This window comes from Silene latifolia, chromosome 8 (assembly GCF_048544455.1).
Source record: "Silene latifolia isolate original U9 population chromosome 8, ASM4854445v1, whole genome shotgun sequence".
Classification (NCBI taxonomy): domain Eukaryota; kingdom Viridiplantae; phylum Streptophyta; class Magnoliopsida; order Caryophyllales; family Caryophyllaceae; genus Silene; species Silene latifolia.
In genome coordinates, this window is record NC_133533.1 from 9,713,370 (window position 1) to 9,738,141 (window position 24,772).

Sequence of the window (24,772 nt, forward strand, 5' to 3'; positions counted from 1 at the left end):
AGGTTGTACATATCAACGTATGTATATACTTTCAGCTAGTCTTGCTTGTGACGAGCTAATCCCGTCACAAGCTTGTGACCTCTCACAAAAAGGGAGAAGGGACAAGGTGGGGCACCCCCATCTGATTCCCACTCACCTCTTAATGGGCATTTTGTGAGAGGAAATGGTATCCGTCACAAGCTTTTGACGGATATCGCCGTCATAAATGAGAATTTGTGTTATACTTTTGGGTCAACCAATCTTTCTCATCATCATATCCAACTTTTGGTCATTTTGACCTTTTGGGTACGTGCAATTTTTGCGCATATTTGGATAAGAGCATCAGCAAAGGTGAGAAGTTAACCTCCCCATATACCTTCTCTCTCCTCAAATGAGGAACCTTATTATTGCACACACGCTCCAAACAAATGGGGCTCCTCTATTTGTAGGGAAGGTCCCCAAAGAAAAAGTAAGGTATTTTGAGTTGATTTTGGAGAGGTTCCCAAATTTTTGGATGTAAATTAATATTGTTGGGGAACCTCATTGTTGCATAGATGTAAATATAAATTGGGGAGGGTAAATGAAAAAGTTAGTGAAAAATGAGGTAGACGAATAAGAGAAGGAAAGAGAAAATATGGGGAGTCTCACCTTTGCGGATGCTCTAATCACATAGGTAGGAATATCCGCGACACCAGGACATTCAAGCAACCAACCAATCTCCTTAAGACCATCCACAATGGTCTTCTCACAACTTTTCATGAAAATGGTGAAAAGTGGTTGTGGAATAAAAATGCATAAACACATGTTAAAGAGGACAAATGAGGGTTGAAGACTTGCGAAAAATTTCGCCGGTACGAAGACTGGCGGAGAGGAGTGCAGACCCACCAAAATGCATAAACAATTCATTTTATAGGAAAAGTGGGGCTGACAGGGTCTACCCAATGCATAAACAATTCGTTTTACACAAATTCTTGTTTGTGACGGCACATATCCGTCACTCTTGAGTGACGGATATCATTTTACCTCACAAAGTACCCACTTTTTCTCTCTCTGCAACACTGTTCATGTGGTCCCCTTTTTCCACTAACCCATTTTGTTACCATTTTAACTCACAAAATATCCGCCACAAATGGTAACCCGTCACAAGGGAGACCAATTGTTCGTTTTATAAGATTGCAAACCCACCAAATACATAAACAGTTTAATTTATAGGTAAAGTTGAGTATTTGTTGATGTGGGTGTTTTTTTTTTTTTTGATAATTTTTAGTGGTGAGTGAAAATGACAGATCAATCGTATACCTATCAAAAATAACCAACTGGCTCTAACTAATATAGCTAGGGAAGTCGGGTCGATCTCCACAGGGAGATGGAAAAATGTCAGCTTTGTGTAAGTTCGTCACGGTAACCAAAATGGGGGTTTTAATTGGGTTGTTGTTTTAAACTAATGAGAATGAGAAAGAGAAAAAGGCAGAGAAAAGGGATTAAGCAGATAAAGAAAGCAGCTAAGACAGACGGTTTACCATGATCATTCGGTCAAGTAATTTAGGTCTCAGGTCAATGCAAGTATAGTCCGAGGAGTAGTGGATATCTCCTTCCGGTCTCAATTCGCCCTAAAGCACAAATAGCTTAGCTTCCGCCCTCACTACAGTGCCCTAATGTTCGCTACGAGTCTCGCCCTTTCCAACCTTCCGGTCTAGGTCAAGGTTTACTATGATTTAAATGCCTAATTTCGTCGACTCAATTAGACAGATACAAATAAGTGCAGCGATTAACAACAAGGACTACACCAGCATTAACCTAATAATTCAATCACTATCCCTTCATAATCATGGATCCCCTAGCCTTAGCAAAAGGGAATTAGCTACACATCACTATCGAGTTAACAATAATAATATGTAGATAACAAGAATTAGACATAATAATAATAAGAATGAGAGATTAAATAAAACAATAATTGAAGCAGTGAGAAGAAGATAGAAAATAAAATGATAAATACGATTAATAAATAAAAGGAGAAATAATAACAATTACAAATCTGAATCTGGGTAGCAAAGTATAGAAAGAAGGTAAAAATCAATAGGCAGTAGAAGTCGATCAAGGAGAAGTGAACCGAATGAGGAAGAGTTACGCAGTCTACTGTCTTAGTAGTATACGAAAATCCTCCTCTAAACCTAATCCATAGCTTAATTACAAAAGCCCATACGAAATTAGGCGGAACAACTCCGATCCGGGTAAAACCACTCGATCGAGTGGAAATAAACCACTCGATCGAGCAACTAAGCGTCAAACCTTTCGATCGAGTGGAAATAACCCACTCGATCGAGTAACTCCTTGCAATGTCCTCTCGATTGAATACTCGAACTGCTCGATCGAGTAACCTTCAGTATATAAAGCATTCGATCGACTAGAAAAGTAGTCAATCGAAGCTATTTTGGCACGTTAGACACTATGACACCTTCCGAAACCAGCTCACGCGTCTTCAAAGTGATAGATTCCAAGCTCCGGCTCCTTGTTCTCCATAAATGCATGCAAATGGGACGAGTTTAGGCTCGATTTAGCTCCTCTTTGGTTTATTCCTGCAATTTACATAAAACGAACCAAAGTAGAATATTCGGGGGTATTTGTAGCTAGATGTCACGTAAATAGTACAGAAATGCGTGTAAAAATGAGGTAAAAACCCTATATAAAATACACGCATCAAATCTCCCCAAACCAAATCTTTGCTTGTCCCCAAGCAAACTATGAATGCAACTAAAAATAAACAATGGAACGGGACCAACGTATCAGCTACAAATCATCCACCAAAACCAGTTTAATGCAACAACTAACAAAGTGGCAAATGATGAGTGCAAACGAGTTAAATCAATGTTTCAAGCTTACTGAACCGTCGACCTTGCAAGACTCAAAAGTATCGGACTCTCACGGGTCGCTCATCACTCAAAATTAGGCACAAGGTGAGTATATATGTGAAAGATAGAAAGAAGTAAAGACACTCACCTAACTCGACCTATAAGAACATGCATGCAGTTAACATGAATAAAGTCTCTACAACCATACATACGCATTCCAACCATACTAATGACCAAGACACATGCTGAAGACTTACATTTGGGTAAGTGAGGTAATGGGTAAGAAGGGGCTAAGATAAATTTGGATATGTGGAGTTAGTAGCCAGACTAGCAACAACGAATCCAAATATTGAACTGCATCCCAACTTCGTACTCAATATAGCAAAACAAAACGGTGCAAATTCAATGCACTCAACTCACAACACGCCATAAACTTGTCAACTCCCCATATAATATAGATGAAACATGGGAGTGAAAATCATCATACAATTTCTCATTTTTCTCGCACATGATTTTTTTCTTTTTCTTTTTCGTAATTCCAATCTTTTCTTTTCATTTTTTTTTCTTTTTTTCATCATTTTTTTTCATTCCCTTCAATTCTTCCACCATCTTCTGAAATCCGATAGAAATAACCAAACTGCAGCAAAGCATTCCAAACAGCTACACATCACTAGCTCGGCTAGGGTAGGAAAAATTATAGTATGTAGCTAATAGGACAAAAAAAGGCAATTTGACTATGTGGGGCTCATGGGTAGAATGAAATAAAGGGAATTTCCTCTCCCAACATGTGTCACCATCCACAGACCGAATGCATACAGGTATTAAGAAGACTAGACTCATGCTTATGCAAATTAATGATACATGCCTTAAAGAGAGTACTACTCACATCCTAATGAAACCGGTCATGAATGTCACCAGTTTATAAAGCTCTAACCTCAGAATGTAATGTAGCTTGCCAATATATGAGTCAAGTCTATTCGTTCAGATAAGAGAGAAACAAAAACTCGTAGATCATGCACATAATCATGCCAACTAAATGTCAAGAATATGCAATGCTAAAGTAAGGATTCAATGTAGCATCAAAGTTTAAACGTTTCGACTCAAATTAAACGTGAAAATTTTTTGAAATTCATGTGATTTGTGAATTAAAAACAACAATGCATGCGAAAATAAATAGACGTGCAAGCGAAAATGCAAGAAAACATGCAGACACAGATATGGATGCATACCTCCCCAAACCAAACAGTACAATGCCCTCATTGTACCAAAAATAGGGAAAGAAATGCAAACTGAGGAAAAAAGGATAACGCGAGTCAGAATACTTACAAAACGTCGAGAAGAGGGACCTCCCCAAACCGACCATGAACATGGGAGGTCAAAGGAAGTCAAGCAGTAGCTCAACAGACGAAAAGTAACGGCTGGAAGATAGAACTACTCGATCGAGTGACCTAGAACAGGTCGATCGAGTGATTTGGTGTCAAAAAGTGCTCGATCGAGCAAATTGTTACTCGATCGAGTGATCTTGGTTATGCAGCTTGTCGATCGAGTACTTTAACTACTCGATCGAGTGAATATCATCTCAAAAGTGCTCGATCGAGTAGAAAAACTACTCGATCGAGTGGATACACCTGCAAAACACGTATCAAAAGCAAGGAGAATACATAGGGTGCATAAAACAACGTCTAAAATTCAACAAAAAGCTAAAGGCAAAGAAATAGTTCAACAAAAATACAACAAAACAGTCCGGGTTGCCTCCCGGAGAGCGCAGGTTTAAGAGGTCCCGCACGACTCTTCTGGCATCAATTAACTGGCGCGTCTAGCTCGTCGAAGTACAGGACTTCAACACGATTGTCTGCTTCATTTGCCTCGTGATAATGCTTCACATATTGCCCATTCACTTTGAACCGATTTCCCTCGGGGCTTTCTAGCTCAACGGATCCATATCTAGTAACAGCTGTCACCGTATATGGACCACTCCATCTGGACTTCAGCTTGCCAGGAAATAATCGCAGTCGGGCATGAAATAGCAGCACCTTTTGCCCAACATGAAACTCCCGAGGTAGAATTCTTTTGTCATGCCATCTCTTCGTCTTTTCTTTATAAATGCGCGAGCTATCATAGGCATTAAGCCTAAATTCTTCCAACTCATCTAGCTGCAAAAGACGATTCTGACCACACAACTTAGGATCAAAGTTAAGCTCACGAATTGCCCACCAAGCCTTACATTCCAACTCAACAGGTAAATGACATGATTTCCCATAAACTAACCTATAAGGTGATGCACCAATTGGTGTCTTAAAAGCGATTCGTAGGCCCATAATGTGTCTTCTAATTTAAGACTCCAGTCCTTCCGTGATTTAGAAACTACCTTAGACAAGATCTCTTTCAACTCGCGATTAGAGACCTCAACCTGACCACTAGTTTGGGGATGATACCCCAAACCACGCCGGTGTTGGACACCAACTTTAGACAGAATGGAAGTTAGTTTCTTTTCTTTAAAGTGAATTCCCCTATCACTAATGACGACCCTAGGGACACCAAATCGGGGAAATATGACCTTTTTAAACATTTTTATCACGGTCTTGGCATCACAATGAGGTGAGGCAATTGCCTCAACCCACTTCGACACATAATCTACAGCTACTAAAATGTACCTGTTACCTTTACTGGACGGGAACGGTCCTTGGAAATCAATGCCCCAGACATCGAAAACCTCAACCTCTAAGATACCATTTTGTGGCATCTCATGTCTCTTTGAAATGTTCCCCGATCATTGGCAGACATCACAAGCTGAAACAAAGGACTTAGCATCAGCAAACAAAGAAGGCCAGTAAAAACAAGACTGAAGTACCTTAACCACGGTACGCGATGGACCGTGGTGACCACCATAGGAAGAGGAGTGACAGCCTTCCAGGACTACTTTGGCTTCCCACTTCGGAATATACCATCTGTAGATACCGTCTGCATATTCCTTAAACAAATAAGGATCGTCCCAAAAATATTGCTTAGCGTTATACAGAAAACGCTTCCTCTGCTGATGAGAAAGGTCAGGCGGCAGCTTGCCACTGACAACGTAACTAGCTATATCTGCATACCAAGGCTCTTGGTTAACAATAGACGATAGTACAGCAAATAAAGTATCATCAGGGAAAGAGTCATCAATAGGTAAATAATCTTCCCCTTCTTGTCGCGACAGCCGCGACAGATGATCAATTACAACGTTCTCAGCCTCTTTCTTATCTTTAATCTTCAAATCAAACTCCTGAAGAAGGAGTATCCATCTCAATAGCCGTGGTTTAGCCTCCTTCTTAGCAAGGAGATGCCTCAAAGCTGCATGGTCAGTAAAAACAGTAACTTCTGATCCAATCAAATAAGAACGAAATTTCTCTAAGGCATAAACTACAGCTAGCAGCTCTTTTTCAGTGGTGGTGTACTTCACTTGAGCCTCATCCAGAGTTCGGCTCGCATAGTAGATTGCGTTTAAAGCTTTGTATTTCCGTTGGCCTAGCACCGCTCCTAGTGCATAGTCACTGGCATCACACATTATCTCAAACGGCAAATCCCAGTTGGGAGGCTGTATGATCGGCGCAGAGACTAAAGCCCGCTTTAACCTATTAAAAGTAGAAAGACACTCATCAGTAAACATAAAAGTGGCATCCTTAAGTAGTAGCTGTGTAAGTGGTTTAGCAATTTTTGAGAAATCCTTGATAAACCGACGATAAAAACCGGCGTGACCAAGGAAACTTCTCACTCCTTTGACATTAACAGGAGGAGGTAATTGCTGAATCACTTCCACTTTTGCTTTATCAACTTCTATTCCCCTATCAGAAACTAAGTGCCCTAAGACAACTCCCTCGTTGACTATGAAATGGCACTTCTCAAAGTTAAGCACGAGATTAACCTCAATGCAGCGCTGCAACACTTTATCAAGGTTAGATAGACAGTTAGAAAAATCACTTCCATAAACACTGAAATCGTCCATGAAAAATTCCATAATAGACTCAATATACTCTGAAAATATCCCTATCATGCACCTTTGGAAGGTGGCAGGGGCATTACATAAACCAAAAGGCATCCTGCGATAAACAAACACGCCTTGAGAACAAGTAAATGTAGTCTTAGCTTGATCGTCTGGGTGAATAGGGATCTGAAAGAACCCTGAATACCCGTCTAAATAGCAGAAAAACTTATGAGAAGCTAACCTTTCTACCATTTGATCAATAAAAGGAAGGGGAAAGTGATCTTTCTTGGTGGCGGCATTCAGCCTTCTGTAATCTATACACATCCGCCAACCAGTCACTACTCGAGTGGGTATTAACTCATTTTTGTCATTCTTAACCACGGTAGTCCCTCCTTTCTTCGGGACTACCTGCACTGGACTCACCCATTTAGAATGACCAACAGAATAGATAATACCTGCGTCGAGCAGCTTCATTACCTCAGCCATCACAACATCTTGCATCTTCTGGTTTAGTCTGCGCTGACCCTGTCTGCAAGGTTTGTGATCTTCCTCCAGCTCTATCATGTGCATACAAATATCGGGACTAATCCCCTTGATATCGTCCAAAGAATAACCCAAAGCTTTCCTGTTTTTCTTAAGCACAGCTAACAAAGAAGTCAGCTGATCATTATCAAGCTTAGCACTAACAATGACTGGATATTGCTCAGTATCGTCTAAGAAAACATATTTTAGATGAGAGGGAAGAGGCTTACGCTCAGATACCTTTACCTCAATGGAGCATAGGGTACTGATCATTTGTTCCACTTGCTCTCCCTCCGCGTCGGTGAGTTCACGCTCATCTAAATCATCTATAAGCAAATCCATCACAGCGTCATCGTCATCTGGGTTATCTGCACACTCATCCAAAAGCGTAAGAGATTATAGTGGGTCCTTCACAAAAGAACCCGACCAGAAGTCATAAATAGACTCGTCAATAATATCAACAGAATGACAAGTATCCTCTATCATTGGCCGAGCCAAGGTGCTAGGCAAACTGAAAGTAATTGCGTCATCCCCTACTGCAAGAGTCAAATGCCCTTGTTTGACATCAATAATGGCCCCAGCTGTACAAAGGAATGGTCTTTCTAATATAATTGGGGTCCGGGTGTCCTCAGCTATGTCTAAAACAATGAAATCTACTGGTATAAAGAGCTTGCCTATTTTCACAGGCACGTCCTCCAAGACACCCAAGGGTCTCCTAACAGATCTATCAGCCATCTTTAGGGTAATGTTAGTCAATTTAAGATGACCCATATTCAATTTCTTGCAGACAGATAGGGGCATGACACTGACGCTTGCTCCTAAATCACAAAGAGCCTTATCAATAACCACATTGCCTATAACACATGTAATAGAAAAGCTACCCGGGTCCTTCATTTTAGGTGGAGCCTTATTTAAAAGTAAATTACTAGACTCTTCCATAAATGAAACCGTCTCAAATTCACTTAGGTCTCTCTTACGCGTCACAATGTCTTTCATAAATTTAGCGTAAGTAGGTACCTGGGTAACAAGTTCGGTAAAAGGGACAGTTACCTGGAGGTTCTTCACAACGTCCACAAACTTACCATACTGTCGCTCGACCTTCGCGTCCTTCAGACGACTTGGAAAGGGTACTCTGGTGAACCCGCGACAGTTACCTGGAGCAATGAGTGAACCCGCGACTTTCTCTTTACCTTTATCAGTGCGTGACGTCTCCACAGCAGAGGAAGATGACGCGGTAGCAAAATTAGATATCAAAATAGGGTCTCCGCTGCTTCTGATACTTGATCAAGTACTTTCACCACTCGATCGAGTGATTTCATGTTGGCATTTACTCGATCGACCATTTTCCTCACTCGATCGAGTGATTTGTTTTTCTGGCTTACTCGATCGACCACTTTCTTCACTCGATCGAGTGATTTCTTCAATTATTTTACTCGATCGAGTAAGAATATCACTCGATCGACCATCTGCAAATTGGGCACTACTCGATCGACCACATTTATCACTCGATCGAGTAATGGGATGGATTATTTCACTCGATCGAGTAGCATTTTCACTCGATCGAGTGTCTGGACAACACGCAGCAAGGATTTCGTCCAAAAACTCATCCAAATCATCTTCCGGGGCATTATCAGCTATCACAACCCCGTCTTCTGGTGTTTTTGGCCCCTCATGAACAAGGCCACTTTGGAGATTCGTTGCATTAACTGGATCACATGTCGGTAGAAGGTTAGCTTGGTCTTTCGCGAGTGTTAACTGCGCGACTTGTTCTCTCAACTCCACTATAACGGTTTCATTCTTGCTACATTTCTCCCCAAACTGTTGTGTTAAGTTCAACATCAAGGATTTCAGTTCAACAATTTCCTCGTTGGCGGTTGGAGAGACCGGCTGCGGCCTAGAAAGAGTAGAAACATTCTTCATTTCCTCGTATAATTGAGAAAAAGGGACTCCTTGCTTGTATTTCTGATAAGTAAGGACGCGCTCTATACTTGCCAGACAATCAATAGGGTCATGCCCCTCCATGCCACATCTACCATATATCTCCACATGCTCAATAATTGAACAAACCTGTGCACTCTCACCTATAGCTTCCGTAATCTCCACATTACCTAGACTTTTGCTAGGACTTTCCACTGCAGCTGCTACCAACTCATTAACTTGCTCACTACCTCGGGGATTTCCATACTTGGCGACATGAATGGCCATCTCCTCAATAAGACGCCACCCTTGATCATCCTCCACGTTTTTAGTGAATCTCCCCTTAGCTACACTATCAAGAATAGCTCTTTGGTTTCGATATATTCCGTTGTAAAACTGAGTACAAAGGAACCAACGCTTGAAACCGTGGTGAGGCACAGAACGGACAAGCTTCTTGAACCTAGTCCAAGCCCCATCTAAGTCCTCAGTAGGCAATTGCTCGAAAGAAGTAATTTGAGCTCTCAAGGCATTGGTGCGCTGCGGTGGGAAATATCGCTTGTAAAAGGCCAAAGCAAGAGAACTCCAGTCGGTCACACCGGCTGCCTCCCTATCTAAATCTCTCAACCATTTCCGGGCATCATCAGCTAAAGAAAAGGGAAAGAGAATTCCCTTCACTTTGTCCTGTGTCACCCCAGCAGCAAGAGGAATGGTAGAGCAATACTCCGTAAACAGCTCTATGTGCCTGCATGAATCTTCTTCAGGTACCCCCCTAAAGAGATTTCTCTTGACCAGCTGCATGTAGGATGGGTGGATTCCAAAGGTTCCCGACTCAGTAGTGGGTAGTAATAAACCTTTTGGAAGGGAATCCACATTAGGCTCTGAATGGCTGGCTATATTAGGCATCCTGGCAAAAAGAGTTTACAAAGCGGAGCAGGTGTGATGATGTTCTCTTATAGAACAAAATACTTGCAAAACTAATCAAAACTTTGCAAAAATGAGATCAGCCTCAAGGAATAAATTCCTTGAGACGAGAGACAAACTCAAATAAAGCAGCAAAATTGCGCCACCTCCCCGGCAACGGCGCCAAAATTTGACAGGATAGTCGTATACCTATCAAAAATAACCAACTGGCTCTAACTAATATAGTTAGGGAAGTCGGGTCGATCTCCACAGGGAGATGAGAAAATGTCAGCTTTGTTTAACTTCGTCACGGTAACCAAAATGGGGGTTTTAAATGGGTTGTTGTTTTAAACTAATGAGAATGGGAAAGAGAAAAAGGCAGAGAAAAGGGATTAAGCAGATAAAGAAAGCAGCTAAGACAGACGGTTCACCATGATCATTCGGTCAAGTGATTTAGGTCTCAGGTCAATGCAAGTATGGTCCGAGGAGCAGTGAATATCTCCTTCCGGTCTCAATTCGCCCTAAAGCACAAATAGCTTAGCTTTCGCCCTCACTACAGTGCCCTAATGTTCGCTACGAGTCTTGCCCTTTCCAACCTTCCGGTCTAGGTCAAGGTTTACTATGATTTAAATGCCTAATTGCGTCGACTCAATTAGACAGATACAAATAAGTGCAGCGATTAACAACAAGGACTACACCAGCATTAACCTAATAATTCAATCACTATCCCTTCATAATCATGGATCCCCTAGCCTTAGCAAAAGGGAATTAGCTACACATCACTATCGAGTTAACAATAATAATATGTAGATAACAAGAATTAGACATAATAATAATAAGAATGAGAGATTAAATAAAACAATAATGGAAGCAGTGAGAAGAAGATAGAAAATAAAATGATAAATACGATTAAGAAATAAAAGGAGAAATAATACCAATTACAAATCTGAATCTGGGTAGCAAAGTATAGAAAGAAGGTAAAAATCAATAGGCAGTAGAAGTCGATCAAGGAGAAGTGAACCGAATGAGGAAGAGTTACGCAGTCTACTGTCTTAGTAGTATACGAAAATCCTCCTCTAAACCTAATCCATAGCTTAATTACAAAAGCCCATACGAAATTAGGCGGAACAACTCCTATCCGGGTAAAACCACTCGATCGAGTGGAAATAAACCACTCGATCGAGCAACTAAGCGTCAAACCTTTCGATCGAGTGGAAATAACCCACTCGATCGAGTAACTCCTTGCACTGCCCTCTCGATTGAATACTCGAACTGCTTGATCGAGTAACCTTCAGTATATAAAGCATTCGATCGACTAGAAAAGTAGTCGATCGAGCTATTTTGGCACGTTAGACACTATGACACCTTCCGAAACCAGCTCACGCGTCTTCAAAGTGATAGATTCCAAGCTCCGGCTCCTTGTTCTCCATAAATGCATGCAAATGGGACGAGTTTAGGCTCGATTTAGCTCCTCTTTGGTTTATTCCTACAATTTACATAAAACGAACCAAAGTAGAATATTCGGGGGTATTTGTAGCTAGATGCCACGTAAATAGTACAGAAATGCGTGTAAAAATGAGGTAAAAACCTTATATAAAATACACGCATCAGAAAAGCTGATGTGGACGCTAAATAGGAGAGAGAAAAGATGAAAAAGTGTAAGATGAAAATTGTTGAGATTTCACCGTTGCGGATGCTCTAAGTCCTACCACAAAATTCAACCTCGCCACATGTTTAATTCGGTCTCGAATTTTGAACCCGTGAATTTTAACTCCTTGAGAATTCTTAAACTTGAGTTTGAATCAACTTAAGGTAGGACTCATTGATAATATATTAAGAGAATAAAATTACTCTATTTAATACAGATGCAGTGTAAAAATAGGATAATCTTAAAAATAATGCAATATAAAATTTCATTTGAATCTTGAGAGAGTAAGTCATCGAACATTTGTTGTTGTGTCGTCTTTGACTCTCTTTACTCGAAGCTAGGTGTCCGCCTCTTCAATTCCTAAGCACATTATTCCATTTTCTTTAAATAGTGTTACAAATATTAAAACGTTATTATGTCGGTTCATGTTTTAAGCTATTCTTTCAAAGCGGTATCCATAGAAGTTACCTTGAACATGTTAGTGCATGTAAAATGTTCTCCTTTAACAAAACAGCGAAAAATTAAAAAAACAGTTATTCATTTGGTAGAGCTGTCTAGTACAAAGTCATTTGCTTAGTGAATGCCTCAATTTAAATACCACTTGCTACACAAATTTAGTTTTCCTACTACTATTATTTAATGCTTCAATTTTAGTTACCAATCGAACATCCCAAATTCAACGAGTTTCCAACATAAAATTGTTACTCAACAAAAAAAAATAATTTTATATGAAATAGGACTTCAGTCATATATGACTAATTGTGAATGTAGCTTACTCGATTTAATTGAAAATTTAGTACGGTTCTCCCATCATTATTATTTATTTATCATATCTTTTTAGGATTATTATTTGTAAGGGACAATTAATTCAAATGTAAATAAATGATTATAACTGGTGGATATTTCCCTCTTTTTTCCGGATTAGAATTTTGAGCTTAAATATAGTGAAAAACATAAACAAATTATAATCTGATACAAATAAAAATATATACACAACTACACAAGTAATGACCAATTATTTGACAAAATATATTTTTAGCAAAAAAAAATGATACTGTAGTAAAGATTTGACAATCCGTATGCAAGAAAGTAAAAGACTTGACCATATTTGCTTTATTCCATGTAAACTGGGGACGTTGTTCTAATTGCACAATTTTGGAGTCTTATGAGTAATAGAAGGTGTAACGTTTACATACTTTATAGTTTGTCAATATTTTAGGTTCTTTTACATATTAATTAGAGTAATACTCATTCATTCTGTACCGGTCAATTGTTATCTATTTTAGTACTAGGTAAGGTTTATACAAGTGGGCAAGTGGAGAGGTAATGTATGCAAAGAGACATTTGGTATGTCCCTTTTGTTTATCATTATTTCCTTGTCGTTGTTGTTCTCATTTTCTTGGTCTTTGTGCCAAATTGAATCGATAAAAAATGACCGAACGAGTAATTTATTTGTAATCAATGAAACAAAAACTTTTTATAAGAGGTATTTACTTCCACTAATATGAATGAGAACATACGTTTCATTTAAAGTGAATGTTTATACTCGTATGTAATATTCATTTGAAATTATGGGTATTTTAGCAATGTGATTATGGTTAAGGTTAAGCAGTTAAGGTACTAAATGTCCCAAGTCCTTTTTTTTTTAATATCTTTGCATATGGAAGGGGAATATATAGTGCGCCAAATGTTCTCCTAGTAAATAGTACTCCAATATCAGTGGTTAAGGTAATTATGAAACGTAAACTTTAGATTGTCTAACATTTCTTTGAGGTCAAACAAGGCACAAAGATAGTACGTACGACACTATGACATAAAGGAAAAGAGAGTTCAAACTCGTAATCCATTTTCCACTATGCAATATATACATTTGTCTTAACTAAGACATACTAAATATTTCGTTTGCAGCTGACCTTTCTTAAAACGAATGTACCAATCTAGTATAATGATTTTCTCAAAAAAATAATATATTACAAGCATTTTATGTTTTATTTCGAAAATACCCGTCCCAGTATTTTTGAAGGCAACTAATTAATAAGTTGGGTTTTGCAAGAAAATAGTAACTTTTATTATAAGTAAGAATAACTAAAACTAAACATAGTTCAATTTTAATAGAATGAGAATCTATAAAATGATCACACACATGCATATAACCTACTTCACATAATAACATTAGGATAATAATGAGATACTCCGTAGTAGCTTGGAAATGATCGAATAATTCATTTTTTTATCAAAAAAATAAAGAAAAAGAAAATAATATAAAATCATTAAGAAAGAAAAAAAAAAGGACGAAGGACACGAGCATGTTTGGCCTAGTTTGCTTAAAATGAGTTTCTATTTTTTAATCTTAATTTTTCAAAAGTGTTTTTCAAGAAACAGAAACATCAAATTGATACTTCTATTTTTATGCGCAAAAACATGGTGTTTGAGTTTTTGAGAATCTACTATTAGATTTTAAATTTCTATTATGTTTGGCCAAAAAGTATATTTAAGTTCAAAAACACTTTGAAAATTAAGGTCAAACACACACTGAGAGCATGTTTGACCTAGATTATTAAAAATGAGTTTTTGTTTTTAAAGCTTGATTTTGTAAAAGTAGTTTTCAAGAATCAGAAATACCAAATTGCTCCTTCTATTTTTGTATTTGAGTTTTTGAGAAATTATTTTAACTTTTAAATATATGATGTGTTTGACCAAAAAGTATTTTTAAGTCCAAAAACACTTTGAAAAGTAAGACCAAACATATACTAAATCTCTTACAACTAAATTAGAGCCATTAGGTAAAAAAGTGGATAAACATATGGAATTTTGATTAATTATAATTACAAATTAAAAAATAAAATCATTTACATAGTAGTTAAGAGTTAATGACACCGGATTTTTATGATTAATCACTCAATTATTAATCCCAAAAAATTAATATTTTTTTCTAAAAAATAACCGTCTTACATGAAAAGACGGTTTTAAACCGACTAATTGATTGGATCCACAAAGGATCTTTGCTCCTCCGTACATAAAAAAATGGTGAAGTCACAGTAAAGAACAAAAGAAGGTGGTGGTGAGTTGTAAATTTGAGTGTAAACAACCGAATAGGGCAGTAGCTAGAGTTGGCATAAAGGGCCGCGGGCCGGTGGGCGGCACGGTCAGGCACGACCCACGGCACGGCCCGGCCCGACGAGAAAATCGAGGAAGCACGGGCACGGCACGACTGGGCTTGAGACGGGCTCCGGCGCGATTTTCTTCAGAAATCCGTGCCTAGGCACGGCACGGCCCAGGCACGGTGGAGAGCACGACGCACGTGCACGACGGGCTTGGCACGGCCCGACACGAAGAATGGCCCGTTGATCATTATTTATTAAACAAAAAGTACATTAATATTTAATAAAATATATATTTAAACCATTAATTATCATTTATTAAACAAAAAGTACATTAATATTTAATAAAATATATATTTAAACCATTAATCATCATTTATTAAATAAAAAGTACTAAAAATATATCAATTATATAACGTTTTTTTTAAATAAAAAAATATTAAACCACATGGGCCGGCCCACGGACAAGGCACGAAAAGCCCATGGGCCAGGCACGGCCCGAGCACGAAAATGGTCGTGCCTTGAGCGGGCCGCGGCGTAGGTTTGGATCAGTGGTCCTGGCACGGCACGGCCCGAGGAGCCCAATATTCGTGCCTGGGCCGGGCCAATTTTGGGGGAAGGCACGACGGGCCGGCACGCAGGCCGGCCCAGCACGGCCCATTGCCTACTCTAGCAGTAGCATTGCAAACACATACACTTTCTTCATTCACCTAGCCAGTTTTCCTCTCTAACTACCTTCCAACAAAAACCTTATCACGACTGATAATAACGATGTTGAACGTCAACTGGACTACCGAAGGCTATTGCCACCGCCACCATCACCACTGGGTCGCTTTCTCTTTGACCTTTCCAACACCCTCATTAGGTATATACTAGCTCTACATACATTTTCCCATTTCTTTTATTTACCTTGATATTTCTTGATCATTACATTATTTTATTTTATCATGGACTGTCTAAATATGTAGTTAAATTATTACCTAATTTTATTTTGTAAAAAAATTGATAAAATGTAGTTTAAGAGTATTTTTTTTTCAGAATTCTTTCATTTAAATTGATGCATTTTTGAAAGTTATATATGAGTTCATTATGCTATATAATTAATCTTGTATGGGTTTAATTTCATCTACTTACTAGTATGATTTTGATTTTGATGGGGCATATTCTGCACCGCTGACCAAGTCAACAGTTTGAGCAAGGTCAAAGATATCCACAGCAAAGTCAACGACTTAGGCAGACTTGCCGATGCAAATCTGCAACCCATCGGCCTGTCACTTGGGTCCCGGCCTGGCAACCGGCCAGCCGGGACACATATCCGCGTACTCATATCCAAGACCCCTCGGCCGGTCTGCCATGGGTCCATCGGCCGAGGGTAGAACGGTCTTTCCACCTGCTAGCCACTTGGCCACTTGGCCACTACGTGACAAAAGTTGAAAGTCTATAAATACTCCTCAACCTTCATTGAGGAAAGGATCCACAATTTAACCTAAGAATCACTATTCATCTGGTAATATCTTCCTTATCTCTCTACAATACATCCTTAGCCAAGTAACAACAACTTACCTCTCTAAGTTTACTGACTTGAGCGTCGGAGTGAGTACGCTCGGCCAAAGCCGAGCCCTCAGTTTGTTCATCGTTTCAGGAGACCGCAAGGAGGATTCAAGCAAAGACGTCATTCTACAAGCCACGGGTGGTAACAATACTTGCTCTGGAATTACACCCGGAACAGATTTATTTTCACTATTTTATTCTAGGGTTTAATTCCGCCTTCTACTAGACTACTACTATGATTTTGATTTTCTCTATTTTATTCTATGTTATATGTAGTTAATCTTGACATCTTGTATGAGTGTAAATATGTAGTTAAATTAATTTTCTACATAAATAATAAAGTATTTTTGAAGAGTATATGAGTTTAAATTGCCATGTTTCGAGTTAATGTCTTAATTGAAAGTGAATGGAAGACTTGAACATACAAATAGTAGCTAAACTTTGAGTATAATTCGTGATTTACTCATGTTGTTTTTAATAATATGTCCGGAAATCGAATTAGTTGATTACAATTGAGACGAAATATATGAACTACTAGTTAATTCAATTCACTACTTTATATTGATGTAGGTTTTGGAAGGTGTTGGTAGCCATGTTGTCGATCATTATTTCGTGGGCAATACCATATCATGTCGGTATTGTCCATGAATTTACGCAAGGGTGGAAGATATGTGACTTGATCGTTACTGCTTTTATCTTTCTTGATTTTTTTATCTACGCTAATACATCTTATGGTTATAAAGTAACTGGCTCATGTGTCCGTGACCGATTCAAGGTAGTAAGAAACTATGGCATTTAGGCATTTTTGGACTTTATCTCAATATTTCCTTTTACACTTGCAATCTTAATATTTCCAAGCTATGACATTGCAAAGTTATAGATCATGATACGACTGGTGCATGTTTGAAAGATAGACCGATTATCAATGTAAGCTAGTTATATTACATAAATAAATACACAATAATCATTTTAAAGTTTTACTTGTTTTAACAGAATGTACTAATGACTGTCCTTATTTATTTTATTTTATTTTGGCAGTTTGAAAAGAATTCCAACACAGAGGCTTCAACACTTTTGTTAGATTGCTTAAGCTCATTTCTGTAAATATTTACAAATTTGATTAATTGAATGAAATGGTAGTTGTGTTTTCTTATTAATCATTGTGTATCTATATTGAACTAGTTTTATAACCCGGAGATTCTTTTTCTTGCTTTGTCTATCCAAAAGATATAAATCAATCAAATTTAGAAACGACCATGTGTCCACATTTGAATTAACTAAATAGATGAAATTGACTTAATTTTATGGTTGTGGAGGTTATGGTACGGTGTTCAAAATCAGAAATTGTCTTTTTTATCGTATCTCAATTTATCCAATTTTCATACTACTATCAAATGACATGTATCAACAACAAAATTAATAACTTATCGACTAAATTGAGACTCACATTCAATATTTACATAAGTTCATTATTGATTAAGTTCTTATTGATTATGTTTACTAACTTCCGTATGACTAGCCCTTATTCTTGTTTGACAAATAAGCTTGAAAATCTTCAAACTTTGAGAAAGTTTGTTGGGTTCCAAAGTTTGACTGAAATTTTTTGAGAGAAGATTTGTGGCTTGATCACTCAACTTAAGGATTCACCCACTAGTTTATCCAACATTATAAGTCATTTACCGAAAGATACCCAAATCGAAATTAAAAGATATGTTGTTGGAATAATTTCATCCATTATTGTTTATAGGTTTTAGAGGTTGATATTGAAATTATACCGTCCGGATGGTCCTTATACATGAGCATGAATATCCAGGGAAAATCTACATTCTTGTAGAAGGAGCTATGTCAAGATTAGGACACACAACCCCTTTTAAATATGTGGTGAACTAGGATCATTTGCGTTACTTCCACAACTTTATACAGTTCGAACCACCTTGCCATATAACTTTGATAAGATGAGGACACTATAGCAAAGAATGTGATTCAGGCAAGTATTACATTTAACTAACCATATATTTACTATAGTAAGAAAAAAAAAGTTATTAATCAACACGTATATTGTTATAATATATCGTCAAGGTATATTTATTGTTATGTATAACCACAATTTACTAAACTTTTGCCACGTTTTGTTAGTAATTTCTCACAATTATTACTATGTTTGTTAGTATTTTGCAACGATTATTATTATTGTTTTTTTTTTTTTTTTTTTTCTTCTTTTATTATACTTCCTTCGTCTTGGTCATTTATCTACCTACTATTATTATTTCATTAAAAACGGTTGATCTATATGTAATTAATTCAACTTAAAAGAAATTTTTTAAAATAGAAATTTATGTATTTTTATTCGCAGAATACTTAATTGATTGGGTAAAGAACTTCTGGCTCTTAACTTGTTTTCTAATTGGTACTTTTGTTTCTTACATGTTACATTGTTTTTGCCCACATTCTTAACACTTAAACGCTTTTTTTTTTCTACGATCTGTTTATTATCATATATAGCAAATGCATTGTGTGTAATATGGAGTATTATTTCTGTTATGAGTATGGTTGTATGAGACTATGGAGTAAGTCGTGTAAAGGTGTGCCTATATTGTTGGTGTATGGGGGAGTATAGGAAGCAGAGTGGAGTTAGTTGTTGGTTTAGTTTGATTAGTTGAAGGAATTAGTTGTGTATTATTTGTTTGTGAAATTTTTGGGATACACTTCGGTTACATGGGAATGGGATGAGAGGTCCTCTATTTATAGTGTTCCTCCTCCTCCTACAACCTAAGAATATTCTAGAATAGGAACATTCTAGAGTGACCTAGACACGGAACTCTCTAAAGTTCCTTACCACTTATACACATGTCTAGAAGGTTTTAGGTTGTTCTACATAAACCTAGAATACACATGACTCTTCTAGATCCTTCTACACTCTTCTAGTTATTTCTACATTATTCTAGAACATTCCGGATAAATCTAGAACATTCTGAAAACTTCTACAATACACTAAAATCTCATACTTCAACATATATTACAAGTTACAACTGTGAAACTCGAACGTTACGTTTATTTTTCACTAAACTAGTTACTCCCTCTTCTAAATATTGTACACAGGTACAACCATATCTCAAGGACAAACATAAGTTGGCTGAGATGGTTGATTCAAGGCTTGGAGGAAACTTTAAAGAGGAAGAATTGTACGAAGTGTGTAACATTGCTGAGATGTGCCTTAAGAAGCAGCTCTCTGATAGACCTCTCATGGCTGATTTGGTCACAAGAATGAGTTTCCTTGCTGAATGAGAATATTATCTTGATGGAAGACAATGGAAGATGCTAAATTGATGATATGTTTAACCCAAATATTGATGGATTTCCAAGTAGTTTATCTTAGATATTGATGATTTCGTGTGAACTTCTAGTAAGTAAGTAGTTTATCTTGGTTATTGATAATTTTGTGTAAACTTGTAATGATGAAAGATTCCTTGTAGTTTACTTTGGCTATGTAATGACTTTGTAAGTTCTGGGTGCTTATATGTAATTTCCCGTATTTTGATAATAATTTATATGGATAATTTATTTTTAAATAATTAATTAATACCATTTTTAATAATAGTTGCAAATAAGATGTTAATTAAATAATAATGTAAGTAAGCATGTCGGGAATTGGGCTTGGCTAGTAATAAGGCCTTGGGCCGTGCGAATAAGATAGGTGGGCCGATTATATTTGGCCTAGTATTAGCATGGTAGGGAATTGTTTCGGAATTTAATAATAAAATTAATGAGGAGAATAATAATAGGTAAAGGTAATAATAATTATAATATTAATAATCCTAAATAATATTAGTGTTATAATAAACTTAGTAAAGGATATATATAGTAATTCGAATTATGGGAAGGCTAATATAATACTTCCTTCAATCCAATCCAAACTACCCATTCACTTTTTAAAGTTAACCTTTTTAAATATTGACATCGATTATATTTAGTCAAAATTTTAAAATTTATACATAAAATTTACATATTTACGTTTGTTATAAAAACAGGTTTCGGAAAATTATAATTTCGACACAAAAAACTAATATATAAATGAAGAAAAACGTGGTCAAAGTGTCGTCTCGTAGACCGTAAAAAGTCAAATGGGTAGTTTGGATTGGATTGGAGAAAGTATGTAATCAATACATATATATAAAGCAGAAACTTTTCGAACGATATTAGAGAGTCCAATTTTTTTAGAAATCCTATAATTTAAAGAAAAATTTAATAAATTATTCTAATAAGGGTAGATTTCTAAAAAAATATTAAATTTATAAAATTATCCTAATAAGACTAGATTTCTTAAAAAAAATTATTTAATTTTATATCCTAAGAATTTATTAAATCACACACATATATGTAGATTTTAGTGATTATAAATTTATATGTAATTGTGAGTAACAACTTCTCATTTTATCTTAAGTTGAAAATGAACTAATGTCATTCAATGTATCCTAATAAAAGTAAATTTATAAAAAAAAAAAAAAAATTATCCTTATAAAAGTAAATTTCTTAAGAACAAAGAAAATTTTATTTAATTTTATCCTAATATAAGTAGAAAACAAATTTCATTTAATTTTATCCTTATATAAGTAGATAAAATTTATTAAATCGCACGCATATATAGAGAGTTTAGTGAGTATAAAGTTATAAGTAATGGTAATTTTAACTTCTTTTCCTATCTTAAGTTGAAAATGAATTAAAGTGTTATAGGAGGCAGTTTAGTACTTTATATTCCACGATTATTTGTGATATTGGCATAGTGTTTTTCCAGTGAATTTCTTTTGTAGGAGAAAATAATATATGGAGAGGATTTGTATGATTAACAAATAACAATATTGAAAACACCTTTAAATTTTGAGTTTCTAAAACGTTTATTTGACTACTCTACAGTGTTTTATGTTAAGACTGGTAAAGCAAGGACCAATTGTTGTATCAATAGGACCCACATTATCATTATCATATACGGAGTACTATAAAATCAATTGTTCCTTCAAAGTACCAAATATATATTAATGAAACAAGTGTGTAAATGAGTAATAATGTATGCCGACAATTGTTCTTATTTAGAGTCTGCAAAAATGATTATTAGCTTGAAATAATTTCGTATATCTAGATTATAGGTACAAGATTCATGTTAATAATTACATACTAAAGTTTAGTTCATTTAAAAAATTACACAAATTCTCAATTAAGATGAACACTATCCATCTTAAGCTTAAACGGGTCAAATATATACCAAATCACATGACAAATTGTTTAGAAAATGTCAAATTTTTTGTCTTTATTACCACTATGTGATAGTCTTTGACCCGTTTTAAGATTTAAGACGGATATTCCATCTTAAACAAGACGTACTTTTTCAACCTTAAATATTCCGTAAGTAATCGTACGGTGACACAAATTTTTATCTGGTCTTGAACTACTATAATATGATGGCTTGAGCTTCAAAATTAATTTTCACTAGAACGTCCAAAGAAAATCAAATAGTTACCTTATCTAAGCAATAAAAAATTAGAGTATACTTAGTGTAAGATAATAGTTTATTCATTCCATTTTTATTGTTTTATTTTCATTTTGAAAAATTTAAGAAATATAGGTGATATTACTACTCTATCCCTTAATTAAGAAGAAGAGGGAGAATGTCATCTTAATAGAATGAGTAATAGTATAAGATTAGGGGTAATAGTAATAGTCCATCGATTTTATCATTATCAGGGGATGGTTGATTTGGGATAAATTTTGGAGAAAAAAGGTCAATAAAAATAGAATGAGTGGATTATTCAGCAAGTCACAGAAAAAAATCAGCATTTGGCAGGGTATAACAAAATTTTAGTAAATAATTAAGATAATAGGGGAAAAAATGTTTAAATACGAAGTACTTTAGTTTATTGGAAACGAAAGAAATGTTTAATAATTTTTGACAAAAAACGCTTATAAAACCGAAGTCAAAATCAAAACCAATTAGACATTGTATATTTTCTAAAAAAAAATGGGCATATAGCCAAACAGAGCTGTATAATGATGGTGGTAAACATTATTAGTTGATTAATACAGAGAAACATATGTATATACTCCATAATTGTGATGAATATAATAAATAAGCAATTGGTTCATAATAAATGTTAACATTTATCGTAAATATAAGAACATTTAGCACTACAATAAGAAAATCACTTTTATTAGAAAGCAAACTCTATTAAAAGTGTTCAATTATATCAGTGCATTTGTTTTGGTTGGAGTGAATGTAAATGACGATTTATTAGGCCATATTAAATTGTACATCGTGTCAACTATGGCCGTTAAGAGATACATAAAGCTAATATTTACATCTTCATAACTCTTGAGGTAGTTATGGTTTCCACCATCGTTCATGCCCCTTCTCCATATGACATCCTTGCTTTTAAATGAGTCATTTTTTACTTTCATTATGCGCGACTTTGACTAGGTATTTGAGTTGGACTCGGCAAGACGAAATTTGCTCTTGAAAATTTCACAATAAAGTGCATACACAATGAAGTTAATATAAATCATATTTCCAATTAACTAATCCTATAATCAAATTTTTTAATAAAACTAATATAGATCTAATCGGATTTACAAGTAATGCCTATACTATCTATCCTAAACTCTAAAAAATTAAACATTTACTCCCTCCCTGGTCAATAGTTTACACTATCCCTTTTTGAGTGTTTTAGTCAATAGTTTACGTTTCTGTTTTGGATATGTTTTATACTCTCTACTTTATCTTTTAAAAATATAAAACCAATTCCCCTCTCTTTGTACCTTGGTCTTTATGTATATATTTCCTCCGTCCCGATCAATAGTTATTTATTACTTTTGGCACAAAGATTAAGGAAATAAATATGAGTGAATTTGGACCACATGCACATGAGCCACAAAAGGTTGCCAAAAATGAAAATGGATAACTATTCAATGATACACCCAAAAATGGAAATAGATAACTATTGACCGGGACGGAGAGAATATATGGAGCATATGTAAACATTTTATTGAGACAGATGGAGTATTTAGTTATTGGAGTAGTTAGTTATTCTCTAAGATATAAAGATACATCTATATAATAGACATGCAACTTTAATGACTCATATCTTCATAGATGTACACGGGGATAATGATGGGTTCTCAGATACAAAAATATATTTCGTGTTTAACCGGAGACAATATCCATTGAGGTCATGCTACGCCATGACGATAAATAGAGGCAAGGGGCAGTCACTTAATCATGTTGAAATTTATATGAACTCAGATTTTAGTTGTGGTTAGCTTTAAGTAACAACGTAAAAAAACAACATCACCAAAAGGGATGAATGCTCTACATTGATGATAGGGAACAAGTATACCAATGCCACACGAAAGATATTGTTTACATGAAGTTCATAGGAAATAATCAGTCTTAATTGTAAATTATGAAAACAAATTCTATTGGTTAAAGATTTAAAAAATTCTCCAAACACGCTACATATATGATCGAGATACCTGTTGTGTTACGTACCCTCATTCAGCTTTTACACCGTCTTATGCTTACATAGTCGAATATATGGGTAGATATTGTAGGTTAATCTAATTTGGGAAGCACATAAAGGTTTGCTTCAATTATCACATGTTTATTTTGGTAGAATTAAACCACATTTGGCAATACCGTTTTATGTTAACTAAAAACTGATGGTGCCTACAACAATAAAAATAGGTAACTACATAATTGAATAATGCAACTGTCTCTTTGGATGTTATACAACTGATATAATTAATACCAAAGAGAGTAACTTTTACATTACATGGACTGAAGATCCAGCAGTAATCAACTAAATCAACCAAAAGTTTTGTACGTTCCAATTTTTAAAATATTTGGACTTTTTTTTATATTTAGTTTAGTTGACTTCTGCTACCAAACATGGCAATGTAAACCAACGTTTACAATATGTTGTTTTACAAATTCTTGGAACATTCAACATGCACATTGTTAAAGATAATCAAAATTGGAGCCCCGTGCATCGCACGGGCTTTCCAACTAGTAATAATAATAATAATAATAATAATAATAATAATAATAATAATAATAATAATAATAATAATAATAATAATAATAATAATAATAATAACCAAGTGCTGCGAGTCCCGTGGTGGGCTGTGCTCCCTCAAAGCGTTCCAAATTTGGGCGAACTGCGAGGTCACAGGTTCAACCCCCGGGATGAGCATTCATGCGGTTATTGCACGGGGACCTTCGGGGTCTGTTAAACAGGGTGCCGGCTTACCGTGCTGTCGCGTACCTGCGGGGTTGGTCTCCTTGGATCGCGCCTGGACG

The 24,772-nt window shown here is 36.0% G+C and overlaps 1 protein-coding gene across 1 annotated transcript in view; it reads left to right on the forward strand.

Moving 5' to 3' along the window:
• Nucleotides 1–19,713, forward strand: part of LOC141594628 (putative cinnamyl alcohol dehydrogenase 1) — a 36,305-nt gene extending 16,592 nt beyond the window's left edge. Inside the window, exons 7-8 of the mRNA XM_074414633.1 lie at nucleotides 16,999–17,203; nucleotides 19,528–19,713. Of these exons, the coding sequence (XP_074270734.1) occupies nucleotides 16,999–17,203; nucleotides 19,528–19,713 (391 nt within the window). The remainder of the gene's footprint in view (nucleotides 1–16,998; nucleotides 17,204–19,527) is intronic.
• The last annotated feature ends 5,059 nt before the right edge of the window (nucleotides 19,714–24,772 follow it).